The sequence below is a fragment of the Leucoraja erinacea genome, chromosome 28 (assembly GCF_028641065.1).
Source record: "Leucoraja erinacea ecotype New England chromosome 28, Leri_hhj_1, whole genome shotgun sequence".
Taxonomy (NCBI): domain Eukaryota; kingdom Metazoa; phylum Chordata; class Chondrichthyes; order Rajiformes; family Rajidae; genus Leucoraja; species Leucoraja erinaceus.
Window position 1 is genome coordinate 7770834 of NC_073404.1, and position 23964 is coordinate 7794797.

The 23964-nt window shown below is 46.3% G+C and overlaps 1 protein-coding gene across 2 annotated transcripts; it reads right to left on the reverse strand.

Annotated features, from left to right (window-relative positions):
• Positions 1–636: 636 nt before the first annotated feature.
• On the reverse strand, positions 637–21407 carry glod4 (glyoxalase domain containing 4). Of its 2 annotated transcripts, XM_055657624.1 has the most exons (9): positions 21176–21407; positions 15697–15746; positions 11954–12074; positions 11670–11811; positions 9243–9379; positions 6711–6797; positions 4293–4406; positions 2959–3045; positions 637–1105 (listed from the first exon to the last, which is right to left on the reverse strand). In XM_055657624.1, the coding sequence occupies exons 1-9, from the start codon at positions 21299–21301 to the stop codon at positions 1040–1042; spliced, it is 930 nt and encodes a 309-aa protein (XP_055513599.1). In that variant the 5' UTR covers positions 21302–21407; the 3' UTR covers positions 637–1039. The 2 variants fall into 2 exon arrangements, with proteins under 2 accessions (XP_055513599.1, XP_055513600.1); XM_055657625.1 differs by lacking the exon at positions 6711–6797 and having other exon boundaries at positions 21176–21331.
• Between the last annotated feature and the right edge of the window lie 2557 nt (positions 21408–23964).

Below are 23964 nucleotides of genomic sequence, written 5' to 3' on the forward strand. Positions count from 1 at the left end.
CTCATGTCTCAGTCTCTGCTCTCTCCCTCCCTCTCTGTCTCACCCTCCCTCATCCCCCCCTTCCATCCCTCCCCCTTTCCCTCCCATCCGCTCTCCATTCCTCCTTCTTCCTCCCTCCTTCTCCCTCTCTCCCTCCCCTTTCCATCCTCTCCCTCTCTCCCCCCTCCCACTCTGTCCCTTGAGTAAAATCAAGGCCAATCCCAATGTTAAATCTGAACCCCCTGAATCCATCTAATCTCTGTCAGGTATGGAGGAAACATAGAAAATAGGTGCAGGAGTAGGTCATTCGGCCCTTCAAGCCTGCACGGCCATTCAATGTGATCAGGACAATTTGACCTTTAAATGTCCAGACTTGACTCCTCTTTCTTCCCAAATTCAAGGACTCAGCTCTGCATTCAAGAGCAATGCATCCACACGGTGCGGGCTGCAGCAAGTTTCACACTTGTGTTCCTCACTGCATTCATGGGAACGTGTACAATGACTCGGTCACCTGCATTTACCATCCCCTCGTTCACCCTCAGAGGCGCAATAACCCAACGTGACCCTCCATTGCCTCCAAACTGCCCCTTCCTCTGCGTCCCTCCCAACAGATTCCCATTCCCAACGGCAGCAATAAAGGACACAAAGGCAAGACACTTGGTGGGAAGTAATGACTTTGGTTTAAGTGAGACATGAAGTACACAGAAAAGGGGCTGGATGTAAAGTTGGACTCATTCGCTCTACAATCTCCGAGCAAAACCCCCAAAAAAAGAACAGGACCCCAAAGAGCCCACCCAATGGCCACCACTGACAATGGTCCAGATCAACGAAATAAGGCAACGGTTCCGACAGTAACAAAAAGCAGAAACAACCATGTCAACATTGCCACCAACACTAAATGTAAATGGCCTGCATTGTCAGGCAGGGCAGACGATAGGTAGGAGCAGGTCAATTTGCTTCCAAGAATGTTGTTGGTGTTGGAAGTCAAAGAAAAGAGTCCCGCGGTAAAAATCACACTGGACGATGGATGGGGTGTGTGTCCGAGCCACTCCGGCCTCCATCACGCCAACGGCTTATGCTGACGATTCTGCACGAACCATTGGGTGCTAGTGTCTGCTGTTATGGCCTGTAAAGAGTAAAGCAAGGGTCACCGAATGCAAGAGTTGGGATGTTACAAAACACGTTAGATCACAATTGTGTGCAGTTCTGGTCACACCTCTAGGGTGGCATGGTGGCGCAGTGATAAGAGATGCTGCCTTACAGCGCCAGAGATCCGGATTCCAACCTGACTACAAGCGCGGTCTGTACGGATGTTGTACATTCTCCGTGTGTCTGCGTGGGTTTTCTCCGGGTGCTCCGGTGTATTCCCAGACTCCAAAGACCTACAGGCTTGTTGGTTAGTTGGCTTGGTATAATTGTAAATTGTCCCTAGTGTGTGTATGATACAGCGTGGAAACAGGCCCTTGGGACCGCCGAGTCCGCGCCGACCAGCGATTCCCGCACACTTACACTACCCTACACACATGGTGGCGCAGCGAGTTCCTGCCTTGCAGCGCTTGCAGCACCGGAGACCCGGGTTCGACACCGACCATGGGTGCTGTCTGTATGGAATTTTATATGTTCTCCTCGAGGCCATGTGGGTTTTTTTCTGAGATCTTCGGTTTCCTCCCACACTCCAAAGACGTACTGGTTTGTAGATTTATTGGCTTGGTATAGGTGTAAGTTGACCCTAGTGTGTGTAGGATAGTGTCAAGGTGCAGGGATCACTGGTCGAATGCGGACTCGGTGGGCCGAACGGCCTGTTTCTGCGATGTATGTCTAAACTGAACTAAACACACTAGGGACAATTTACAATTATACCAAGGCCAATTAGCGCACAAACCTGTACGTCTTTGAAGTGTGGGAGGAAACCAGAGATCCCGGAGAGAACCCACGAAGGTCATGGGGAGAATATCCAAACTCCGTACAGACAAGCACTTGTAGTCAGGCTCAAACCCGGGTCTCTGGCGCTGTAAGGAAGTAACTCTACCGCTGTGCCACCCTGCTGGAAATCTTGATATTTCATTAAAGTTTGTTGCTGGAGAAAAACGGCCATAGGGAATAGGGGTAGAATTCGGCTATTCGGCCCATCAAGTCTACTCCACCATTCAATCATGGCTGATCTATCTCTCCCTCCTCACCCCATTCTCCTGCCTTCTCCCCATAACCCCTGACACTGGCTGTGTGGAGTGTGACAGTATCTATCTCCAAGTGCACCTGAAGCGGTTTGCTGGGGAAACTGACAAGGCAGCCTCTCAAACCTGCCTTGGACCAGCAGCTGTAGTACATATTATCACCGGTTGAGAGAAAGTATCCCATGGGAATATATCTCCCCTTATAACATGGGATTCAATGGGAAATAGGGTTTTCCAATATGGAAAATTGCGATCGACAGTATTGATTCATTGAAAGATACAGCATGGAAACAGGGCCACCGACTCCACACCGACCACCGACCACCCGCATAATTTCCAGAAGTCAATTAACCTACAAACCTGCGCATCTTTGGAATGTGGGAGGGAACCGGAGTGCCCGGAGAAACCCCATGCGGTCACAGGGAGAACGGACAAACTCCACACCCAGACAGCGCCCGAAATAAAGAGAATGGTGCATCTCAACTGGAGGCGTAATTACTGTCCCTGGTGGCTGGGCCGGTGGTGTGTGCAGATCTAACGTTAACAAGTACAAATCCTAATTCAGAAGGAGATGGTGTATCATTTAACATTGCAGCCTGACCTAACAACAGGTCCACAGACAGCACCCAAGGTGAGGATCGAGCCCGGGTCTCTGGCGCTGTGACACAGCAGCTCCACCAGCTGCTGCCGCCCCTAATGAATGACGGCAGGAAGGTGAAGAAAGTCTCTGTTGTAGTGTTTTTGCTGCCCCTCAGGGCCGAGTTTGCACTGTGAACGAGGCGAGGCTCGAGGTGGTGGTACTCACTTCATCCACTAGCTTGTCGGCATTCAGATCTATGACGGAGAGCAAACGGAAATTGGTATCGCCCACTAAGCAGATCTCATGCCCGTCCTTGTGGGGGTAAAGAACAACACAGCAGGATTCATTACACAGCATCTGAACAATACGTCAACCTCAGCCAAACCACTAGGATAACAAACAGTGCCCAAGCTCAACAACAAACATCCACAGCACATCCACAGTGGGTCACGCAGCATCTATGCAGCGAATGGACAGAAGACGTTTTTAACGACTATATCTAGAAATCACTATCAATTTGGTCTTGGCTACAAAGGCGAAAAATATATTTCATATTTATTTAAGTAACAATTTCACTTACTACAACTATCTGCTAATACGATACGATAAACTTTATTCATCCCCAGAGAGAAATTGCTTTGCCGGCAGTCACAATACACATGGTACACAAACACTTGAAATTAAAAGTGAAAACAACAAGAAAAAAGACAAGCGACTGTTGTCGTGTGCACAGCACCTTCAGTGGAAACAGATGAATACATTTTTCACCCAGAGAGTTGTGAATTTATGGAATTCCCTGCCACAGAGGGCAGTGGAGGCCAAATCACTGGATGGATTTAAGAGAGGGTTAGATAGAGCTCTAGGGGCTAGTGGAGTCAGGGGATATGGGGAGAAGGCAGGCACGGGTTATTTATAGGGGACGATCAGCCATGATCACAATGAACGGCGGTGCAGGCTCGAAGGGCCGAATGGCCTCCTCCTGCACCTATTTTCTATGTTTCTATCTATGTAAACAAACACAGACTTATCCCCTGGGCAGAGGATTCTAAACTTGTGCCCCCCTCCTCCCCTCCCCCACACAGGGTCCCCCTTTGTTCTCCCACCGTCCCTCACAGCTGTCAGGGTGTCAGGCTTTATGGGGAGAAGGCAGGAGAATGGGGTTGAGGGAGAGATAGATCTGCCATGATTGAATGGCAGAGTAGATTTTAGTATAGTTTAGTTTAGAGATACAGTCAGCCCCCCCCCCCACATTAAGGACAATTTACATTTATACCGAGCCAATTAACCTACAAACCTGTACATTTTTGGAGTGTGGGAGGAAACCAAAGAACACGGAGAAAACTCACACGGTCTCTGTCTGGTGCTGCAAGCACTCATTGTGAGGCAGCAACTCTCCTGCTGCGTCACCATGCTGCCCTTGATGGGCCGAATGGCCTAATTCTGCTCCTATAACTTATGACAATAAAGTATCATTGAATCATTACTCAAAATTCCACCATGTGCAGGTCTTTGTGCTGCCAGCAAATGTCCACAAACCGCCACAGTTACACAGTGCTTACCGGATCTGCCAGTATCACAACTTGCACTGGCACCTTCCCTGGTGTGTCCAGGACCACCAATGCCATCAGTACCTTGTGTTTCTGTTTCTTCATCTTCGACTCGATAACTGACAACTTAACAAAACATTAGCGTTACGGTCAATCTAAAATTGTTGAGCACAGATTCAGAAAAGACTCACCGATTCAGAAAAGACCCAATGATTACCTGGACGGGCAGTACAAGGAGACGATGGATAAGATGGGACGATTTTCTTTGGAGTGTATGAGGCAGGGGGTGGGGGGACGGGGGGGGAGACCTTATTGAAGTAGACAAAATCATGCGGGGTGCAGGAAGGAACTGCAGATGCTGGTTTAAACCAAAGATAGACACCAAAGCCAGAGGAAGCTATAATTATGACTTTTAAAAGACATTTGTACATTGGTTTGCATGGACGAGTGGGCTGAATGGCCTATTTCTGTATTGTATGACTCTATGACCCTTCCTAAAATGTGTCAAGACTCCTACTCTTCAGACTACATTCCCCAAAAAATACAAAAGCTTTCATTTGTTGTACCTCCTCATACAGTGCTCTCCACAATGTTTGGAGCAAAGACCCATCGTTTATTTATTTGCCTCTGTACTCCACAATTTGAGATTTGTAATAGAAAAAAATCACATGCGGTTAAAGTGCACATTGTCAGATTTTATTAAAGGCCATTTTTATACATTCTGGTTTCACCATGTAGATATTACAGCTGTGTTTATACATAGTCCCCCAATTTCAGGGCACCATAATGTTTGGGACACATGGCTTCACAGGTGTTTGTAATTGCACAGATGTGTTTAATTGCCTCCTTAATGCATATATATGAGAGCTCTCAGCACCCAGTCCTTTCCATCACCGTTGGAAACTTTTATTGCTGTTTATCAACATGAGGACCAAAGTTGCGCCAATGAAAGTAAAAAAAGCCATTATAAGACTGAGAAACAAGAATAAAACTGTTTTGAGACATCAGCCAAAGCTTAGCCTTAACAAAATCAACTGTTTGGAACATCATTGAGAAGAAAGAGAGCACCGGTGAGCTAACTAATCACAAAGGGACTGGCAGGCCAAGGTAGACCTCCACAGCTGAACAGAATTTTCACTATAACAAAGAAAAATCCACAAACACCTGTCCAACAGATCAGAAACACTCTTCGGGAGTCAGGTGTGGATTTGTCAATGACCACTGTCCGCAGAAGACTTCATAAACAGAAATATAGAGCTACACTGCAAGATCCAAACCACTGGTTAGCTGCAAAAATAGGATGGCCAGGTTACAGTTTGCCAAGAAGTACTTAAAAGAAAACCACAGTTCTGGAAAAAGGTCTTGTGGACAGATGAGACAAAGATTAATTTATGTCAGAGTGATGGCAAGAGCAAAGTATGGAGAAGGGAAGGAACTGCCAAAGATCCAAAGCATACCACCTCATCTGTGAAACACGATGGTGGGGGTGTTATGGCCTGGGCATGTATGGCTGCTGAAGGTACTGGCTCACTTATCTTCATTGATGATACAACTGCTGATGGTAGTAGCCTAATGAATTCTGAAGTGTATAGACACATCCTATCTGCTCAAGTTCAAACAAATGCCTCAAAACTCATTGGCTGGCAGTTCATTCTACAGCAAGACAATGATCCCAAACATACTGCTAAAGCAACAAAGGAGTTTTTCAAAGCAAAAAAAGTCAATTCTTGAGTGGCCAATTGATCTGAACCCAATTGAGCACGCCTTTTATACACTGAAGAGAAAACTGATTGGGACTAGCCCCAAATGCAAGCATAAGCTAAAGATGGGTGCAATACAGGCCAGCAGAGCATCACCAGAGAAGACACCCGTCAACTGGTGATGTCCATGAATCACAGACTTCAAGCAGTCATTGCATGCAAAGGATATGCAACAAAATACTAAACATGACTACTTTCATTTACATGACATTGTTGTGTCCCAAACATTATGGTGCCTTGAAATGGGGGGGGACTATGTATAAACGTTGTTGTAATTTCTACATGGTGAAACCAAAATGTATAAAAATGGCCTTTATTACAATCTGACAATGTGCATGTTAACCGCATGTGATTTGTTTTCTATTACAAATCTCAAATTGTGGAGTAGAGGCAAATAAATAAATGATGGGTCTTTGTCCCAAACATTATGGAGGGCACTAGATAACCTCTCCCTTGACTCTCAGTCTGAAGAAGGGCCTTAGCAGGAAACATCACCTATTCCTTTTCTGCAGAGATGCTGCCCGACCTGCTGAGTTACTCCAGCATTTTGTGTCTACCTTCAAAATCCCATCAGGACAGATCCTGTTGTTCCAAGGAAGGTACAGTAAATCGCACCTTTCATTTACAATAATGAGTGGTCATTCGCCCCTCGACTCAACCCCATCATTACCTGCTTCTTCGGATAAGAGAAAGCAACTCTTCCAAATCCTGAGGCATGATCGATGGCGACTCCGATATCCTTGAGCTCCACCTTGCACTGTAACGTAAGCAAGACAACACATCATAGCCCAAAACACAAAGTTCTCCAGGAACTCAGCTGGTCAGGCAGCTTCTGCGGAGAGAAATGGAAAGGTGCTGTTTCGGGTCTCAGACGTCACTGCCCAATTGAGTTTGCTTTTCTGTTCTATAAAGAAACCTGGCCGGTCTTAAACATCAATCAACACTGGTCATGGCTCAGTTGGAAGCAAGACACAAAATGCTGGAGTAACTCAGCGGGATTGGCAGCATCCCTGGAGAGAAGGAATGGGTGACTTTTTGGGTAGAGACCCTTCTTCAGATTGATGTAGTCCGAGACAGTAATACTGGTGGGAGAACTGCGAAGGGGGAGGGGATGGAGAGGGAGGGGAAGCAAGGGTAATTTGAAGCTAGAGAATTCAATGTTCATACCGCTGGGGCATAAACTACACAAGTGAAATATGAGGTGCTGTTCCTCAAATTTGCGCTGGGCCTCACTCTGACAATGGAGGAGGCCCAGGACTGAAAGGTCAGATTGGGAATGTGAGGGGGAGTTAAAGTACTGAGCAACTGAGAGATCGGGTAGGTTAAGGCGGACTGAGCGGAGGTGTTCAGTGGAACGATCGCCGAGCCTGCGCTTGGTCTCGCCGATATACAGGAGTTGACACCTGGAACAGCAGATACAGTAGATGAGGATGGAGGAGCTGCAAGTGAACCTCTGCCTCACCTGAATGAGACTGTCGGGTCCTTGGATGGAGTCGAGGGGGGGGGGGGGGGGGGGAGGTAAAGGGAAAGGTGTTGCATCTCCTGTAGTTACAGGGGAGAGTACCTGGGGAGTACGCTGGGACTCTATTCCCTGGAGCGCAGGAGGGTGAGTGGTGATCTTAAAGAGGTGTATAAAATCATGAGAGGAATACATTGGGTAGATGCACAGAGTCTCTTGTCCAGAGGAGGGGAAGAGTATCGAGGAACAGAGGACAGTGGTCCTCTGGTCCTCCTGAATCAAGGACCAGCGGACATAGGTTTAAGGTAAAGGGGAAAAGATTTAATAGGAATCTGAGGGGTAAAATTTTCACACAAAGGGTGGTGGGTGTATGGAACAAGCTGCCAGAGGAGGTAGGCGAGTCTGGGACTATCCCAACATTTAAGAAATATTTAGACAGGGACATGGATAGGACAGGTTTGGAGGGATATGGACCAAACACAGGCAGGTGGAACTAGTGTAGCTGGGACATGTTGGCCAGTGTGGGCAAGTTGAGCCGAAGTGCCTGTTTCCAGGCTGTATCACTCGATGACTCTGCGATGCTGAAGCAAGATTCTGTCTTTCTCTGTCACGTGGACATGAACGATGACCAGTCGAGGTTTTGAAGGCCTCTAATGGTTAACCCAGTAATTGAGCCGCTGCTTTGCTAATCCCCTCCACAGTGACACAGTCAGTAGAACTGCCCCTTCACAGATCCAGCACCCTGGGCTCATTCAGTGCCTTCTGCGTGGACCGTGTATATTCTTCCTGAGATCTCGCCGTTTTGTCCAGGCACCCCGATTTCCTCCCGCATCTCAAAAACGCGCGGGCCGATGGTCACTGGACATTTTTGCCAGTGGTTTGTCTCTCAAGCAGTAGAATCGGGGGGGGGGGGAGAGATGATGGAAATGTGGGGAGAATAGATGGCAGGGACAAATGTGTGGGAGAATGGGATTGCTTTGTTAGACGGCACGCATTTGATGGGGAAAAGTAGGTTCCTTCTATGTTGTGAGGAGCTCTTCCTCACAACAGGTGAGGAAGAGCTCTTCCCTTCTTCCTCCTTTTCCTGTTCCGTACTCAAACCCACAGTCAGAGCAACTTCATTTAATCGTGGAACAGCACAGGAAAAGGACATTCATCTGTGCCGAACAATTTTTATCTGCCTGCATATAATCCATATCCCTCCATTCCATATAAATAAAGATTATTATTATTATTATTATTCCTTGCCTTTCCAAGAGTCTTGTAAGTGCCTCTATTGTAATCTGCCTCCACCGCCACACCAGGCAGCGTGTTCCAGGCACCCAACACCCTTTGTGTAAAAAACGTACCCTGCACATCCCCTTTACACTTTGCCCTATTTCACCTGAATGCGATGCCCTCTAGTATTTAATATTTTCATCCAGAGAGAAAGGCTCTGACAGTCTACCGTACCTATGCCTTTCATAAATCTGTCCCAAAGATAGACTCAACATGCTGGAGTGACTCAGCGGGTCAGGCAGCATCTCTGGACATTTGTCTAACCTCTTCCTGTAGCTAATACCCACTAATCTAGACATTATTCTGGTAAATTGTCTCAGTACCCTTTCCAAAGATTCCATGTTCTTCCTGTAATGAGGAGGGGGAGGGGGGAGGGGGCAAACAAAACTTCACGCAATATTCCAAAGTGACCTAACCAAAGTCCTACAATTTGTCATCTGTCGATGCAATTTGGCCATGGCTCACCTGATCATCTTCAAAACACAGCTGGACCACCATATTGGTGTCATCTCTGTGGTAGATTTTCATCCCAAGCAGCTTGGTCCAGTAATTAAGCGCACGCTGGAGGTCTGACACAGCCAGGCTTACCTTCTGCACCGGATCTGCAGAGGCAACATGGGATCTGAGCATCACTTGACATGAAACACACACTGTTTGGAACAAACATTAAGGAATAACCCAATGGCCATTTGCTCAAACCTATCACATCAGAGCCCAGTACTCAGAGAATGCATGGGGTACTCACGATGCTTAGACCAAGCAGCCTATTGCCATACTCACATCCTGCAGTCCAATTGTAGAAGATAGACACAAAATGCAGGTCAGGCAGCATCGCTGGAGAAAAGGAATGGATTACATTTTGGGTCGAGACCCTTCTTCAGACTGACAATCAGGGGAGAGGGAAAGTAGAGGTATGAAAAGGAACAGAACAAACAGAGCCGGCACCGATGAAAGGTGGAGCCCACAATGGTCCATTGCTGGCTGTGGAAGAGATGATAATGAAGGGATAGTGAAAACAGCATCTCTTTTCCAATTATAGAACTCGTGTCATAGAACAAGAGCGGACCTGTTGGCCGGCGCAGAGCCGTGCAAGCACACACCTGGTTGCCACCATTAACAACTGGCGGTTGGCTGAGAACGAGAACGGATATGATGACAACTGAGAGCATATGATCCCAGGAATTAGTGGGTTAACATATGACAAGCGTTTGTCGGCATTGGGCCTGTACTCGCTGGAGTCTAGATGAATGAGGGGAGACCTTATTGAAACATACAGAATAGTGAAAGGCTTGGATAGAGTGGATGTGGAGAGTATGTTTCCACTCATGAGTGAGTCTAGGATAGAGGTCATGTCCTCAGAATTAAAGGACATTCTTTTACGAAGGAGATGAGGATGAATTTCTTTATCAGAGGGTGGTGAATCTGTGGAATTATTTGCCACAGAAGGCAGTAGAGGCCTAGTCATTGTATATATTTTTAGGCAGAGATAGATAGATTTTTGATTAGTACAGGCGTCACCCATCCCTTCTCTCCAGAGATGCTGCCTATCCCGCTGAGTTACTCCAGCATTTTGTGTCTTGCTTCCAACTGAGCCGTGGCACCTACAGGTCGGCTGCAGAGGCGGTCGGGCAAAGAGAGGGATGTCAGATCGCAGGCCGACAGTAACCTGGGGCTTACCTGGATCTGGGGCGCTCCACTACTTCCAACCAGTGGAGCGGACTTGGACTATTTATTTTTAAACGGCGTCAATATACGACGACAGTCATCTTTGGCACCAGCAGTAGCCCCCCCACCCCCCCCCCCCCCCACACGTCAGTACACTGCCCGGATCTTACAGTCTCTGTTCTCACTGCCAGTCAGACATGACGCAAGGGGCCTTCTCCCCGTTTCATTGTCCTCTGCATGGCTCTGCCCAGCCCAGAGACAAGCTCTGTAGGGAAGAACTACAGATACTGGTTTAAATTAAAGAGAGATGTAAGACATAATATGTTGGAGTAACTCAGCAGGACAGGCAGCATCCCTGGACAGAAGGAATGCGTGACGTTTTGGGCAGAGACCCTTCTTCAGACAAGCTCAATAGCAAGTGAGACCCTGTCCTGTAAACCAGTAAAGTGATTTGCCTTGTTATTCTTCGACGGGTATAGGCATTGGTTTATTATTCATTATTGTTACTGCGGTGGAATATCTTTGGGTGCTATCTAAGTAAAAGCCTTCCCGAGCACAATCAAAAACCATGCAACAGATAATGCAAAGAGAATGGAAACTGCGCAGAATGTAGTGTTACAGCTACAGAGAAAGTTCAGCTTAAAAAAGCGCAGAAGCCATAACAGGGTAGATTGGTGGTGGTCAGGAACACATCCTTACATCCTGTGGGAGTTCTGTTCAAGAGTCTCATAACAGCAGGGATGAAGCTGTTTTCATGAATCTGGTCATAGGGTCTCCTTGGAGAGAGGGGAGAAGAGGGAATGACCGGGGTGTGAGTGGTCCTTGATTGTGTTGAAACAAGGAATTGCAGATGCTGGTTTACGCAAAAGGACACAAAATGCTGGAGTAACTCAGCGGGTCGGGCATCATCTGTGGAGAAAGTGGATAGGCGACGATTTGGGTTGGGACCCTTTGTCAGACTAATGGCTACGTTGGCCCCTTTCCCTGGGCAGTGTGACGTAATGTGTGATTAACTGGGCTACACCGACAACTCTTTGCAATTTGTAGGGGCGGAACAGTGGTGAAACCAAGCTGCCATGCATCTGATAGGATGCCTTTTGTGGGGGGACTTTATAGAAATTGGTTGAACTTCCTTCTTTTCCGAACACAAGGTCAAATCCTGTGCCAACTTGTGTCAGACCTTTAACAACAATAACAGATTAAAAGTACGTCAATCTGCATCCCAACCTTTCAGAGGTTGTTCTTTATCCTCCACATAGAATTTGTATCCTCCTGGGGCCTCGATTACAATCCCGTCCGGTGTTTCGATCAGTGGCCACTCTGCCTTCTTGACCTTTTCTACTATCTCTTTCGACTGAATGGTGATTCCCTAGGGACGGAGAGATAATGCAAGACTGGTTTTAACAACGGGGCTCTTCCGCAATTCAATTTATCGGCCTTTGACCGTGCTTACCAAACAAAAATTATATCCCAAGCCGGAAGGAAAATGGATGGTTAAGAAAGACACTTACCAGGAAGTCATTGCCCAAGCGATATCCAGCCACTCCATAGTTATAAGTTAACTCAACTACAAAGTGATTTTCCTCCGCACCATAGCCAACCATGGTCTTGCTCCATTTGCCATCGTAAGGCCTGGAACACAGTGTAGAAAGTTCAGGATACTTAGTTTCTGCAGCTCACATTCTTGCACTGTCAGCATTCAACAAAGATTTTTTAAAAGCACGATTTGCTGTGGCAGAAATAAGGCTATTCAGAGCAGGGGTGTTCAAGACATACTGTCCCTTCCCTGCACCCAATGGTGAAGAGCAGCTACAGTAATGACAGAAGATTCCAAACTCAGCTGTGGCATTGAATCGATTGAAAAATACAACATGGATATTGGCCCTACCGCCCACCCAGTCGACGCTGTCCATCGATCACCTCACTGTCACACCCACTACCTACACAACTCGAGGCAATTTACAGAGGACAATTAACCTACAAACCTGCACCTCTTTGGGATGACGGAGGAAACCGGAGTACCCGGAGGATATCTGCATGGTCACGGGGAGAATGTGCAAACTCCACACAGTCAACACCCGAGGTCAGGATCGAACCCGGATTTTTAGCTCTACCAGCTGTGCCACTTCATATAGTCTGGTTTAGTTGACCGGGAACTCCTGGTTTGGACACTGTGAAAATACTTTGACACCTGTATGAATAGTACACCATTGTCAGCAGCCACAGGCTGCCCATTGAATGTTTCATCCAAGAGATGGCATCTTTGACACTGCAGCACTCCCTCCCTGCATTACAGGAACAGCACCACATACTACATGCTCAAGTCCCAACAAGCTCCCAGAGGACTGGAGAGTAGCCTATGTTGTTCCTTGATTAAGGGAAGTAAAGCTAATCCAAGTATTATAGGTTGGCGAGCCTTACATCGGTAGTTGGGGAGCTAAGGACGAGGGTTCATCGGGATAAGATTTACGCTCACTTGAAAGCGAATGGGGTAATTAGGGACAGCCGCCATGGCTTTGCCCGTGGAAGGTCATGTCGTACAAAGTTGATTTTAGTATTTTTGAGGTGGCGACAAGGATGATTGATGAGGGTAGGGCAGTGTATGTTGCCTACATGGATTTTAGTAAGGCATTTGATAAAGTACTCCATGGGAGGCTGTTTCAGAAGATCCTTCATGAAGACAGAACCAAAGTACTTGTTTAACCAGCCTGCCATTTCCTTTTTTTCCGTTATAAATTCACCTGTTTCTAACTGTAAGGGGCCAACGTTTGTCTTCCCTATTCTTTTCCTCTTCACACATCTATAGAAGCTTTTAGTCAGTTTTTATATTCCCCGCAAGCTTTCTGTCATGCTCTATTTCCCCCCTCTTAATTAACCCCTTCGCCCTCCTCTTTTGAGTTCTAAATGTTTCCCAATTTATATGCCTCTTCCTTGGATTTAACACTATCCCTAATTTCCCTCGTTAACCACATTAGCTACCCTGTTTTATTTTTACGCCAGACAGGGATGAACAATTGTTGTAGTTCATCCAAGCGATCTTTAAATCTCTGCCCTTGCATCTCCACCGTCAACCCTTTAAGTATAATTTGCTTGTCTATCCTAGCCAATTCCGGTCTCGTACCATCTGTAGGAGCCATTTATGCATAAGTTAGTTACTGTCAACTAAAACAACAGGGAGTGGGCCAGATCAGACGGGAGCTGGCACAGGAGAGAAGACACATTTTTTACCAGTTCAGATAGTAAGAACGGAAAGCTACGATTTATATAAGAATAAAGAGGATCTGGTATGTTCACTTCTTTGTTTCTCAACTTCAATAAAGAATCAATTAAACTGGAAATAATGACTGGAAGATTCCACACCTCCCTGTCAGTGTAGTAATGGCAATCAAAAGTTGGACATTGGAAAGTTAAGAAATTGCCATTACACTAAAGGTAAAAACTGTGTCTTCTCTCCAGTGCCAGCTCCCGTCTGATCTGACCACTCCGTCATTTTACTTAGTTCAATGTAAGTCACGCCCATATACGTATCAAAATCCCACCCTCAAGCATACAAAACAGTAACTAACTTACGCATGAATGGCTCCTACACACTGGCCCTTAGTTGTTCTACGTATATAACGAAGCCAGTACTAATAAACAGTAAAAAGAGCTATAAAAGCTTAACATACCTGCCTTCTCTCCATACCCCCTTATCCCTTTAGTCACAAGGGCCACATCTAACTCCCTCTTAAATATAGCCAATGAACTGGCCTCAACTACCTTCTGTGGCAGAGAATTCCGCAGATTCACCACTCTCTGTGTAAAAAATGATTTTTTCATCATGGTCCTAAAAGACTTTCCTCTAATCCTTAAACTGTGACCCCTTGTTCTGAAATTCGGGAATAATCGGGAATAATCTTCCTATATCTAGCCTGTCCAACCCCTTAAGAATGTTGTAAGTTTCTATAAGATCCCCCCTCAATCTTCTAAATTCTAGCGTGTACAAGCCGAGTCTATCCAGTCTTTCTTCATATGAAAGTCCTGCCATCCCAGGAATCAGTCTGGTGAACCTTCTCTGTACTCCCTCTATGACAAGAATGTCTATCCTCAGATTAGGAGACCAAAACTGTACGCAATACTCCAGGTGTGGTCTCACCAAGGCCCAGTACAACTGCAGTAGAACCTCCCTGTTCTTATACTCAAATCCTTTTGCTATGAAAACATATTATCAAAAATAAAAGATATGCACTATGTGTTAACATTCAAACTACTTCAGTGATTCTTCAATATTCTTCTTTGGCTTCTAGGAGCAGACATATCTTGCTTATCGGTCTTACCAAGATGTTGTTCTTAGTCTGAAGTCGTACTGTACGCACAAAACCCTTTGCCTTGGTATGATCTCCAATATTCTGCCAGGAACTTCGTGGTGCAGTTAAATCAACCGCCAAAACGATTACCTGGAATAAAGCTTCTTCTTACCCTTGACCATCATTGTCGTTCTGGGGTTCGAGGCAAGTATTCCTGTGTCCACCGTTTCCAAAAAAGATCTGCCATATATTGTACCCGTCTCCATCTGCGTCTAATGTACAAATCCTCGCTCACAAAGAGCCCAGTGGTAGTATTGACTTGGTCTTCAACAGAAGATGATGATTCGGTGCAAGTGCTTCCAGGTCCCTTGGATCACCAGAACTCCTGGTAATAGGTCGACCATTTAAAATTGTTTCAATTTCACAAAATAAAGTTTGCAATCCGTCATCGTCCAGAACTTGTTGTTTAAGAGCAGAGCGCAGCACATTTTGAACCATGCTGACCAATCGTTCCCAAACACCACCGTGATGGGATCCTGCTGGGGGACTAAAGTTCCACCTTATCCCTTGCTGAAGCATAGCATTCTGGATGTTATTCTGATTTAAGCCATCGAGCGCTTCTCTCAATTCTCTTTCAGCTCCGATAAAATTTGTGCCATTATCTGATCTTAAAGATGAAGCTTTAGACAAACTCTAATTGCCTTTGAGAAGATGCATTACAATGCTAAGAACTATATTCTGCACTATCTACTCCTTTGCTTCATCTATTGTACCGGAGATTGCCTTTGGATACCACGCAAAACAAAGCTTTGCAGTGTATCTCGTTACACATGACAGTAATAATCCCAAGTCCTTTGCATTCACTCCACAGATGCTACCTGCCCACTGAGTTACTCCAGCAGTGTTGTTTGTGCTCAATGACTTTCAATCATCCTTCATTTCCACAAGCAACGCAAGCCTTTACTCACCCATTGCAAGTAGCTTTGCAGCCTTCTTGAAATTCCTCATGTCGCAGAACCTGTACAAACATCCAACATCAGGTTAGTATTGAATAGGAAGGAACTGCAGAAGCTGGTTTAAACTGAAGATTGACCACAAAAAGCTGCGGGACAGGCAGCATCGCTGGAGAGAAGGAATGGGAGACATTTAGGATTGAGACCCTTCTTCAGACTGAAAGACACGAGAAAAGGAAACGAGTGATATAGACGAAGATGTAGAGATGTAGAACAATGAATAAAAGATAGGCAAAAAAGTCACGATGATAAAGGAAACAGGCGCATTGTTAGCTGTTTGTTGGGTGAAAACAAGAAACCGGTGCGATTTGGATGGAGATGCTGCCTGTCCTGCTGAGTTACTCCAGATTTTTGTGTCTATATTAGGTTAGTATTCTTGGGGCAGAGACCAGGAAGACACCTAATGGAGATACTTAAAATTACAAAGGGACTAGACGAGAAAAACCTTTCCACGTGGAGCAAAGGGTAAAAGCCAGAGGACAGAAGGCCAGTAATTGGTGAGTGAACATTCTGAAGCTTGGTGCAGCCATCACAAAGAAACCACAGGGTAAAGCTCTGTTCATGTTATGAGCAGAATTAGGCCATTCGGCCCATCAGGTCTACCCCACCATTCAATCATGGTTGATCTATCTTACCCTCTCAACCCTATTCTCCTGCCTTCTCCCCATGACCCCTGACACCCGTACTAATCAAGAACTAATCAACCCCTGACACCACGTATTAACCCGTGCCAATCTCTGCCTTAAAAATACCCGTTGACAGCCGATTAAGGCAATGAATTCTACAGGTTCACCCCCCTCTGGCTGAAGACATTCCTCCTCATCTCCTTTCTAAAGATACGTCCTTTTATTCGGGCTATTGGGGTCAGGACAACAACCTCTCCCTGAATGTCAGCAAGACGAAGGAGCTAGTTATCAATGATGTACCATAGAGGGCATACTGTTGGGATGCATCGCAGCTTGGTTTGGCAACAGCTCTGCATGAGACATGGACAAGGTAGGCCTAAGGGCTTGTTGCTCTCGTACATGCTCTATGACTGGAGGCCGGTCTTGGCAATGAGAGGAGATGGGATGCAGGAGGGGAGTTCAGTACCTGGCAGGAGGAATAGGAACCTGAGGGGTAACATCTTCACACGAAGGATGGTGGATGTATGGAACGAGCTGCCGGAGGAGATAGTTGAGGCAGGGACGATCGCAACAGGTCTCTGGCGCTGTAAGGCAGCAGCTCTACCAGTTGCAACACTGTGCTGCCCAATTGTTACTGTACATTGTCCCTGGTGAGTGGTAAAGTCTGAGGGAGAACATGGGAAACTTAATAAAAATAATTTCAATGTACTTAGATACACGTATTCGACAGTAAAATACAATTTAAATAAATGGGTGGTGGATGGCAGCTGACTGAAGGTCCTGTTATTGTGCTACATGTGTCTATAACTTGGCATCACTCATTTATTGTGCAGTTGTAATTTTCCAATAACCTGTTGGAATTATTCAAGGGATCATTAGAGTTTAACATTCACATTGATTCTCAGGGAATCTGTGGAAGTCGCGAAAGCTATTGAAGGTGTACAATTCATCAATACATTAAAACAAGCTGCCAGATAGTATCTGTTGTTTAACATATTCACTTTCCCTAACTTTGTACTCCGCTCCATGCGGTTTCAGAAGACAATAGCTAGTATGGGCCACTGAACATAATCAGTTATTTCCATTATACCTCCAACACACATAGACTTGCCATTAACATATTTGTTGTCACTACTTTTTAACTCCACTGCGTACAAAGTTCAGAGGACACCAGCTGGTATTAATTATCAATATATTCATTATCCTGGCTTTGACCCTTGCAGCACTGAGAAGCCACCAGCTGGTATCTGCTATGAAACACATTTACTTCCTTATCTGTGAACCCACCAAGCCAAGACTCAAAAAGTCACGATCCAGTGTCAAATTATTAACATATCAAGTAAGTATGCTTGCCTTTGTGTAGGAAAGAACTACAGAAGCTGGTTTAGATCAAAGATAGACACAAAATGCTGGAGTAACATCATCTCTGGAGAGAAGGAATGGGTGACGTTTCGGGTCGAGACCATTCTTCAGACTGCTTACCTTTTGTACCTTGTTGCATTTGGAACGGAGAAGTCGCCACTTTTGTGCAAAGTAAGAGTAAAGTACAAGTCCTGTAATTAACATATCAATCTACCTCACATCTGTACTGCCTAAGTTGTTATCTTTTTTGATGTATACATGTCCTGCTGTGCCGACTTAACTTTGGAGTTGCAATCACAGCCTTTGACTGACACTTCTCTCCTTGTGCAAGTATAACCCACTGCTGATGGTTAATCTTATAGTTCCTTGAGTCTTATGAAAGGGTCGACCGTCAAATCTAGCCTGCAATCCACATTCAATGGAGAATTTAACGTGGATGTGGGATTAGTGGGTGGCACAGTAGTGGAGTTGCTGCCTGACAAATCCTGTCTATGGGTGCTGTCTTTATGGAGTTTAGAAACATAGAAATTAGGTGCAGGAGTAGGCCATTCGGCCCTTCGAGCCTGCACTGCCATTCAATATGATCATGGCTGATCATCCAACTCAGTATCCCGTACCTGCCTTCTCTCCATACCCCCTGATCCCCTTAGCCACAAGGGCCACATCTAACTCCCTCTTAAATATAGCCAATGAACTGGCCTCAACTACCCTCTGTGGCAGAGAGTTCCAGAGATTCACCACTCTCTGTGTGAAAAAAATTCTTCTCATCTCAGTTTTAAAGGATTTCCCCCCTTATCCTTAAGCTGTGACCCCTTGTCCTGGACTTCCCTAACATCGGGAACAATCTTCCTGCATCTAGCCTGTCCAACCCCTTAAGAATTTTGTAAGTTTCTATAAGATCCCCTCTCAATCTCCTAAATTCTAGAGAGTATAAACCAAGTCTATCCAGTCTTTCTTCATAAGACAGTCCTGACATCCCAGGAATCAGTCTGGTGAACCGTCTCTGCACTCCCTCTATGGCAATAATGTCCTTCCTCAGATTTGGAGACCAAAACTGTACGCAATACTCCAGGTGTGGTCTCACCAAGACCCTGTACAACTGCAGTGGAACCTCCCTGCTCCTATACTCAAATCCTTTTGCAATGAAAGCTAACATACCATTTGCTTTCTTTACTGCCCGCTGCACCTGCATGCCTACCTTCAATGCCTGGTGTACCATGACACCCAGGTCTCGCTGCATCTCCCCCTTTCCCAATCGGCCACCGTTTAGATAATAATCTGCTTTCCCGTTTTTGCCACCACTACGGATATCCTCACATTTATCCACATTAGACTGCATCTGCCAAACATTTGCCCACTCCCCCAGCCTATCCAAGTCACCTTGCAGTCTCCTAGCATCCTCCTCACAGCTAACACTGCCCCCCAGCTTAGTGTCATCCGCAAACTTGGAGATATTGCCTTCAATTCCCTCATCCAGATCATTAATATATATTGTAAATAGCTGGGGTCCCAGCACTGAGCCTTGCGGAACCCCACTAGCCTGCCATTGTGAAAAGGACCCGTTTACTCCTACTCTTTGCTTCCTGTTTGCCAGCCAGTTCTCTATCCACATCAATACTGAACCCCCAATGACTTGTGCTTTAAGTTTGTATACTAATCTCTTATGTGGGACCTTGTCGAAAGCCTTCTGGAAGTCCAGATACACCACATCCACTGGTTTTCCCCTATCCACGCTACTAGTTACATCCTCGAAAAATTCTATAAGATTCGTCAGACATGATTTACCTTTCGTAAATCCATGCTGACTTTGTCCAATGATTTCACCACTTTCCAAATGTGCTGCTATCCCATCTTTAATAACTGACTCTAGCAGTTTCCCCACTACCGATGTTAGACTAACTGGTCTGTAATTCCCCATTTTCTCTCTCCCTCCCTTCTTAAAAAGTGGGGTTACGTTTGCTACCCGCCAATCTTCAGGAACTACTCCAGAATCTAAAGAGTTTTGAAAGATTATTACTAATGCATCCACTATTTCTGGAGCTACTTCCTTAAGTACTCTGGGATGCAGCCTATCTGGCCCTGGGGATTTATCGGCCTTTAATCCATTCAATTTACCCAACACCACTTCCCGGCTAACCTGGATTTCACTCAATTCCTCCAACTCCTTTGACCCGCGGTCCCCTGCTATTTCCGGCAAATTATTTATGTCTTCCTTAGTGAAGACGGAACCAAAGTAGTTATTCAATTGGTCCGCCATATCCGTGTTCCCGATGATCAACTCACCTGTTTCTGACTGCAAGGGACCTACATTTGTTTTAACTAATCTCTTTCTTTTCACATATCTTTTCACACATCGAGTATTGCGTACATATCGTTTGTACGTTCTCTGACCGCGTGGGTTTTCCCCAGTTTCCTCTACAGCCCAAATAAACGTGGGTTTGTAGGTTAATTGGCCTCTATTGTGTAGGATAGAACTAGTGTACGGGTGATTGCTGGTCGGTGTGGACTCGGTGGGTTGAAGGGCCTGTTTCCATGCTGTATCTCTAAACTACACTGATCACAAGAACTTAAGAGCCCATTCATTGGGAGCACATAGCTTGACCCATACAAGGGATCCTGTAGTGTGGTTTCCTATGCGCACTGCCGGAATGCCCTACTGCCAGACCCTACCATCAAGCACCAAGAATTTGGTTGTCTAGCAGTGACAAGTGTCTGGCAGGTTGTCCGTCAGATCTTTCCTCGACCGTCAGTACCTTACTACTTATGAAATTAATGTAGGAAGCCAGCTAAAGAAGGGTCTCGACCCAAAACTTCACTTATTCCTTCTCTCCAGACAGGACACGTGGCCCCATATGTCTATCTTAGGAATTGGCCGTCATTGGCTGATCAGGGAAAAGAAGTAAAATATCTGGATAAATGCGAGTTAAACCTGAGTTATTACCAGGCTGAGGCTGGGAATGCAGAGGTCCTAGGAACTGGCTGAGAACATGTTAGACACAAAGTACTGGAGCAGCTCAGCAGGACAGGCACATCTCTGGAGAGAAAGAACAGGTGATGTTTCAGGTCGAGACCCTTCTACAGACCGAGTCAGGGGAGAGGGAGACTAGAGATATGGAAGGGCAAGGTGCGAAAAACAACAGATCAAAGCAGACAGTGATAAAAGAAATGTAGAATGGTTCATGGTCGATCGAGGGGAAGGTGGCACACAATCAGTCAAATTAATCAGGAGGACAGTGAAACTGGTCAGCGAACTAGTGTGGTGGAGAGATAGGACTACATGAAGTTAGTGAAATCAGTGTTCATACAGCTGGGTGGGTGGATGTCAAGCACCCTCCAAGGCAAGGGTGCAGATGCTGGTTTACACATACACTGGGACAAGCAGCATCTGGGCTGGGCCGCCGCCGCCAGTGACTGAGGGGAGTGGACGACACCGACATCCCACTCACCTTCATGCCCAGGACCTCCCTGTAAAACTTCATGGCGACCTCCCGGTCGCCCACCCTGAGGACAAAGTGCAGCGCCCGGCCCTGCACCATGGCATCGGATCGTCTGCGTGACCAGACGATCCCCATGAGACCCCGCCCTCACGTCACCCCGCCCTCGCGTGACCCCGGCACCACTTCACCCCCCGTCCTCATGTGACCCCGGCACCACTTCACCAGCTCTCCCCACCCCCCTCCCTCTTGCTCTCGATGTCGCCCCCCGGCCCCACCGTGACCCCGGCACCGCGTCATTAATCCCTCATGTGACCCCGGCCCGTACGTCATCCCGCCCCCACGTGACCCGCGGCATCACAGCTGCTCCCCGCCGTCACGTGACCAGGCCCATCTCTTGCAGTGGAGTGTGGATGGAGAAACTGCACATGTTGCTTTACACAGATGGCGGCGTTTGTGACTGCCTTGGGTGTAAACCAGTTCCTTCCGACCCCCCCCCTTCTTCAGATTGATTAGAGTAGGGGGACGAAAGCTGGAAAGGAGAACTTTTTTCACGCAGAGAGGTGAATCTCTGGAACTCTCTGCCACAGAGGGTAGTTGAGGCCAGTTCATTGGCTATATTTAAGAGGGAGTTAGATGTGGCCCTTGTGGCTAAGGGGATCAGAGGGTATGGAGAGAAGGCAGGTACGGGATACTGAGTTGGATGATCAGCCATGATCATATTGAATGGCGGTGCAGGCTCGAAGGGCCGAATGGCCTACTCCTGCACCTAATTTCTATGTTTTCTATGAGAGGTGGGGGCCAGGAGAAAGTCTGACAAGTGATAGATGGTTATTCTTGCCATAGAGGGAGTACAGAGAAGGTTCACCAGACTGATTCCTGGGATGTCAGGACTTTCATATGAAGAAAGACTGGATAGAGTCGGTTTGTACTCGCTAGAATTTAGAAGATTGAGGGGGCATCTTATAGAAACTTACAAAATTCTTAAGGGGTTGGACAGGCTAGATGCAGGAAGATTGTTCCCGATGTTGGGGAAGTCTAGAACAAGGGGTCACAGTTTAAGGTAAGGGGGAAATCTTTTAGGACTGAGATGAGGAAAACATTTTTCACACAGAGAGTGGTGAATCTCTGGAATTCTCTGCCACAGAAGGTAGTTGAGGCCAGTTCATTGACTATATTTAAGAGGGAGTTAAGACGTGGCCCTTGTGACTAAGGGATTAGGGGGTCTGGAGAGAAGGCAGGTACAGGATACTGAGTTGGATGATCAGCCATGATCATATTGAATGGCGGTGCAGGCTCGAAGGGCCGAATGGCCTACTCCTGCACCTATTTTCTATGTTTCTATGTTATTCACTAAATGCTGGAGTAACTCAGCGGGACAGGCAGCATCTCTGGGTGGAAGGAAGATTCAAGAGAGTTTATTGTCATGTGTCCCAGATAGGACAATGACATTTTGCTTTGCTTCAGCACAACAGAATATAGTAGGCATGAATACAGAACAGATCAGTGTGTCCATATACCATTATATAAATATATACACACACGAATAAACAAAACAGATCAAGTGCAAATAAACAGATAATGGTCTATTAATGTTCAGAGGTTTGTTTCAGTTGAATTTAGTAGCTTGATGGCTGTGGGGAAGTAACTATTTCTGAACCTGGACGTTGCAGTCTTCAGGCTCCTGTACCTGTAGCGGGGAGATGAGTGTGTGGCCAGGATGGTGTGGGTCCTTGATGCTGCTGCCAGCCTTTTTGAGTCAGCGACTGCAGGAGATCCCCTCGATGGTAGGGAGGTCAGAGCCGATGTTGGACTGGGCAGTGTTTACTACTTTTTGTAGTCTTTTCCACTCCTGGGCACTCAAGTTGCCAAACCAAGCCACAATGGATGACGCTTCGGGTCGAGGCCCTTCTTAGAAACTTCAACCCAAAAAGTGACCCATTCCTTCTCTCCAGAGATTCTGCCTGTCCCGTTGTGTCTATCTTTGGTGTAAACCAGCATCTGCAGTTCCTTCTTATACAAGTGATAGGTAAATACTGGTGGTGGAGGGAGTTTTTTGGAAAATGGGTGACAAATACCAGAGGTGAAAGGAGCCAAAGGGGCATCAGATACAGAAAGTAGAAGAGAATAGAAATGTAAAGTAAGAGAGTGGGATACGGGTGGAAGGGGACATGGAAAGAGGGGGAATAAAAGCAAAGTGGGACTCTGATGGGAGACGTGCATGCGGAGGGGGAAGGAACAGGGTCACTGGGGGATGGGAGAAATGGGATAGTGGGAGAAATATGTGGGGAGGCAGGAAAAAGAGAGCGGAGGATAGGGAACAGGATGAACAGAAATTTGAGAATTCAGTGTTTATATCTCTGGTCTGTTAGCTACCCAAATGGAAGAAGGTTCCAAGGTATTTTATTGCCACGCGTACCAATTAAGGTACAGTGACACTCGATTTACCATACAGTCATACTAAAAAAAAAGAAACATGACACACAACTACATAAAAGTTAACATAAACAACCACCACAGCGGATTCCACATTCCTCACCGTGTTGGAAGGCAATAGAGTCTAATCTTCACTCTTTATTCTCCTGCTGTCGGGGCGATTGAAGCTCCCGCGTTGGGGCGATCGAAGCTCCTGCGGCCTGGAGACCCAGCAAAAGGCCGCCTCGATGTTAGGCCACAGTGCGGACGGAGATACGATGCGGGAAAAAATCGCATCTCCGTCTAGGTAAGAGATTTTAAAAAGTCACCCCTGTAACAATAGGATTGTTTATTTAAGTACTGTTGTACGGGGGACTGTTTTAGAG

Excerpts from the sequence above, each read along its gene's own strand:
- glod4 (XM_055657624.1), bottom strand. The coding sequence starts at position 21,301 with ATGGGGATCGTCTGGTCACGCAGACGATCCGATGCCATGGTGCAGGGC. Across the intron at positions 11,812-11,953 it reads GCTTGGGCAATGACTTCCTG|GGAATCACCATTCAGTCGAA; the intron begins GTAAGTGTCTTT and ends CTCCGTCCCTAG. Across the intron at positions 4,407-6,710 it reads TCTCTTATCCGAAGAAGCAG|TTGTCAGTTATCGAGTCGAA; the intron begins GTAATGATGGGG and ends TGTTTTGTTAAG.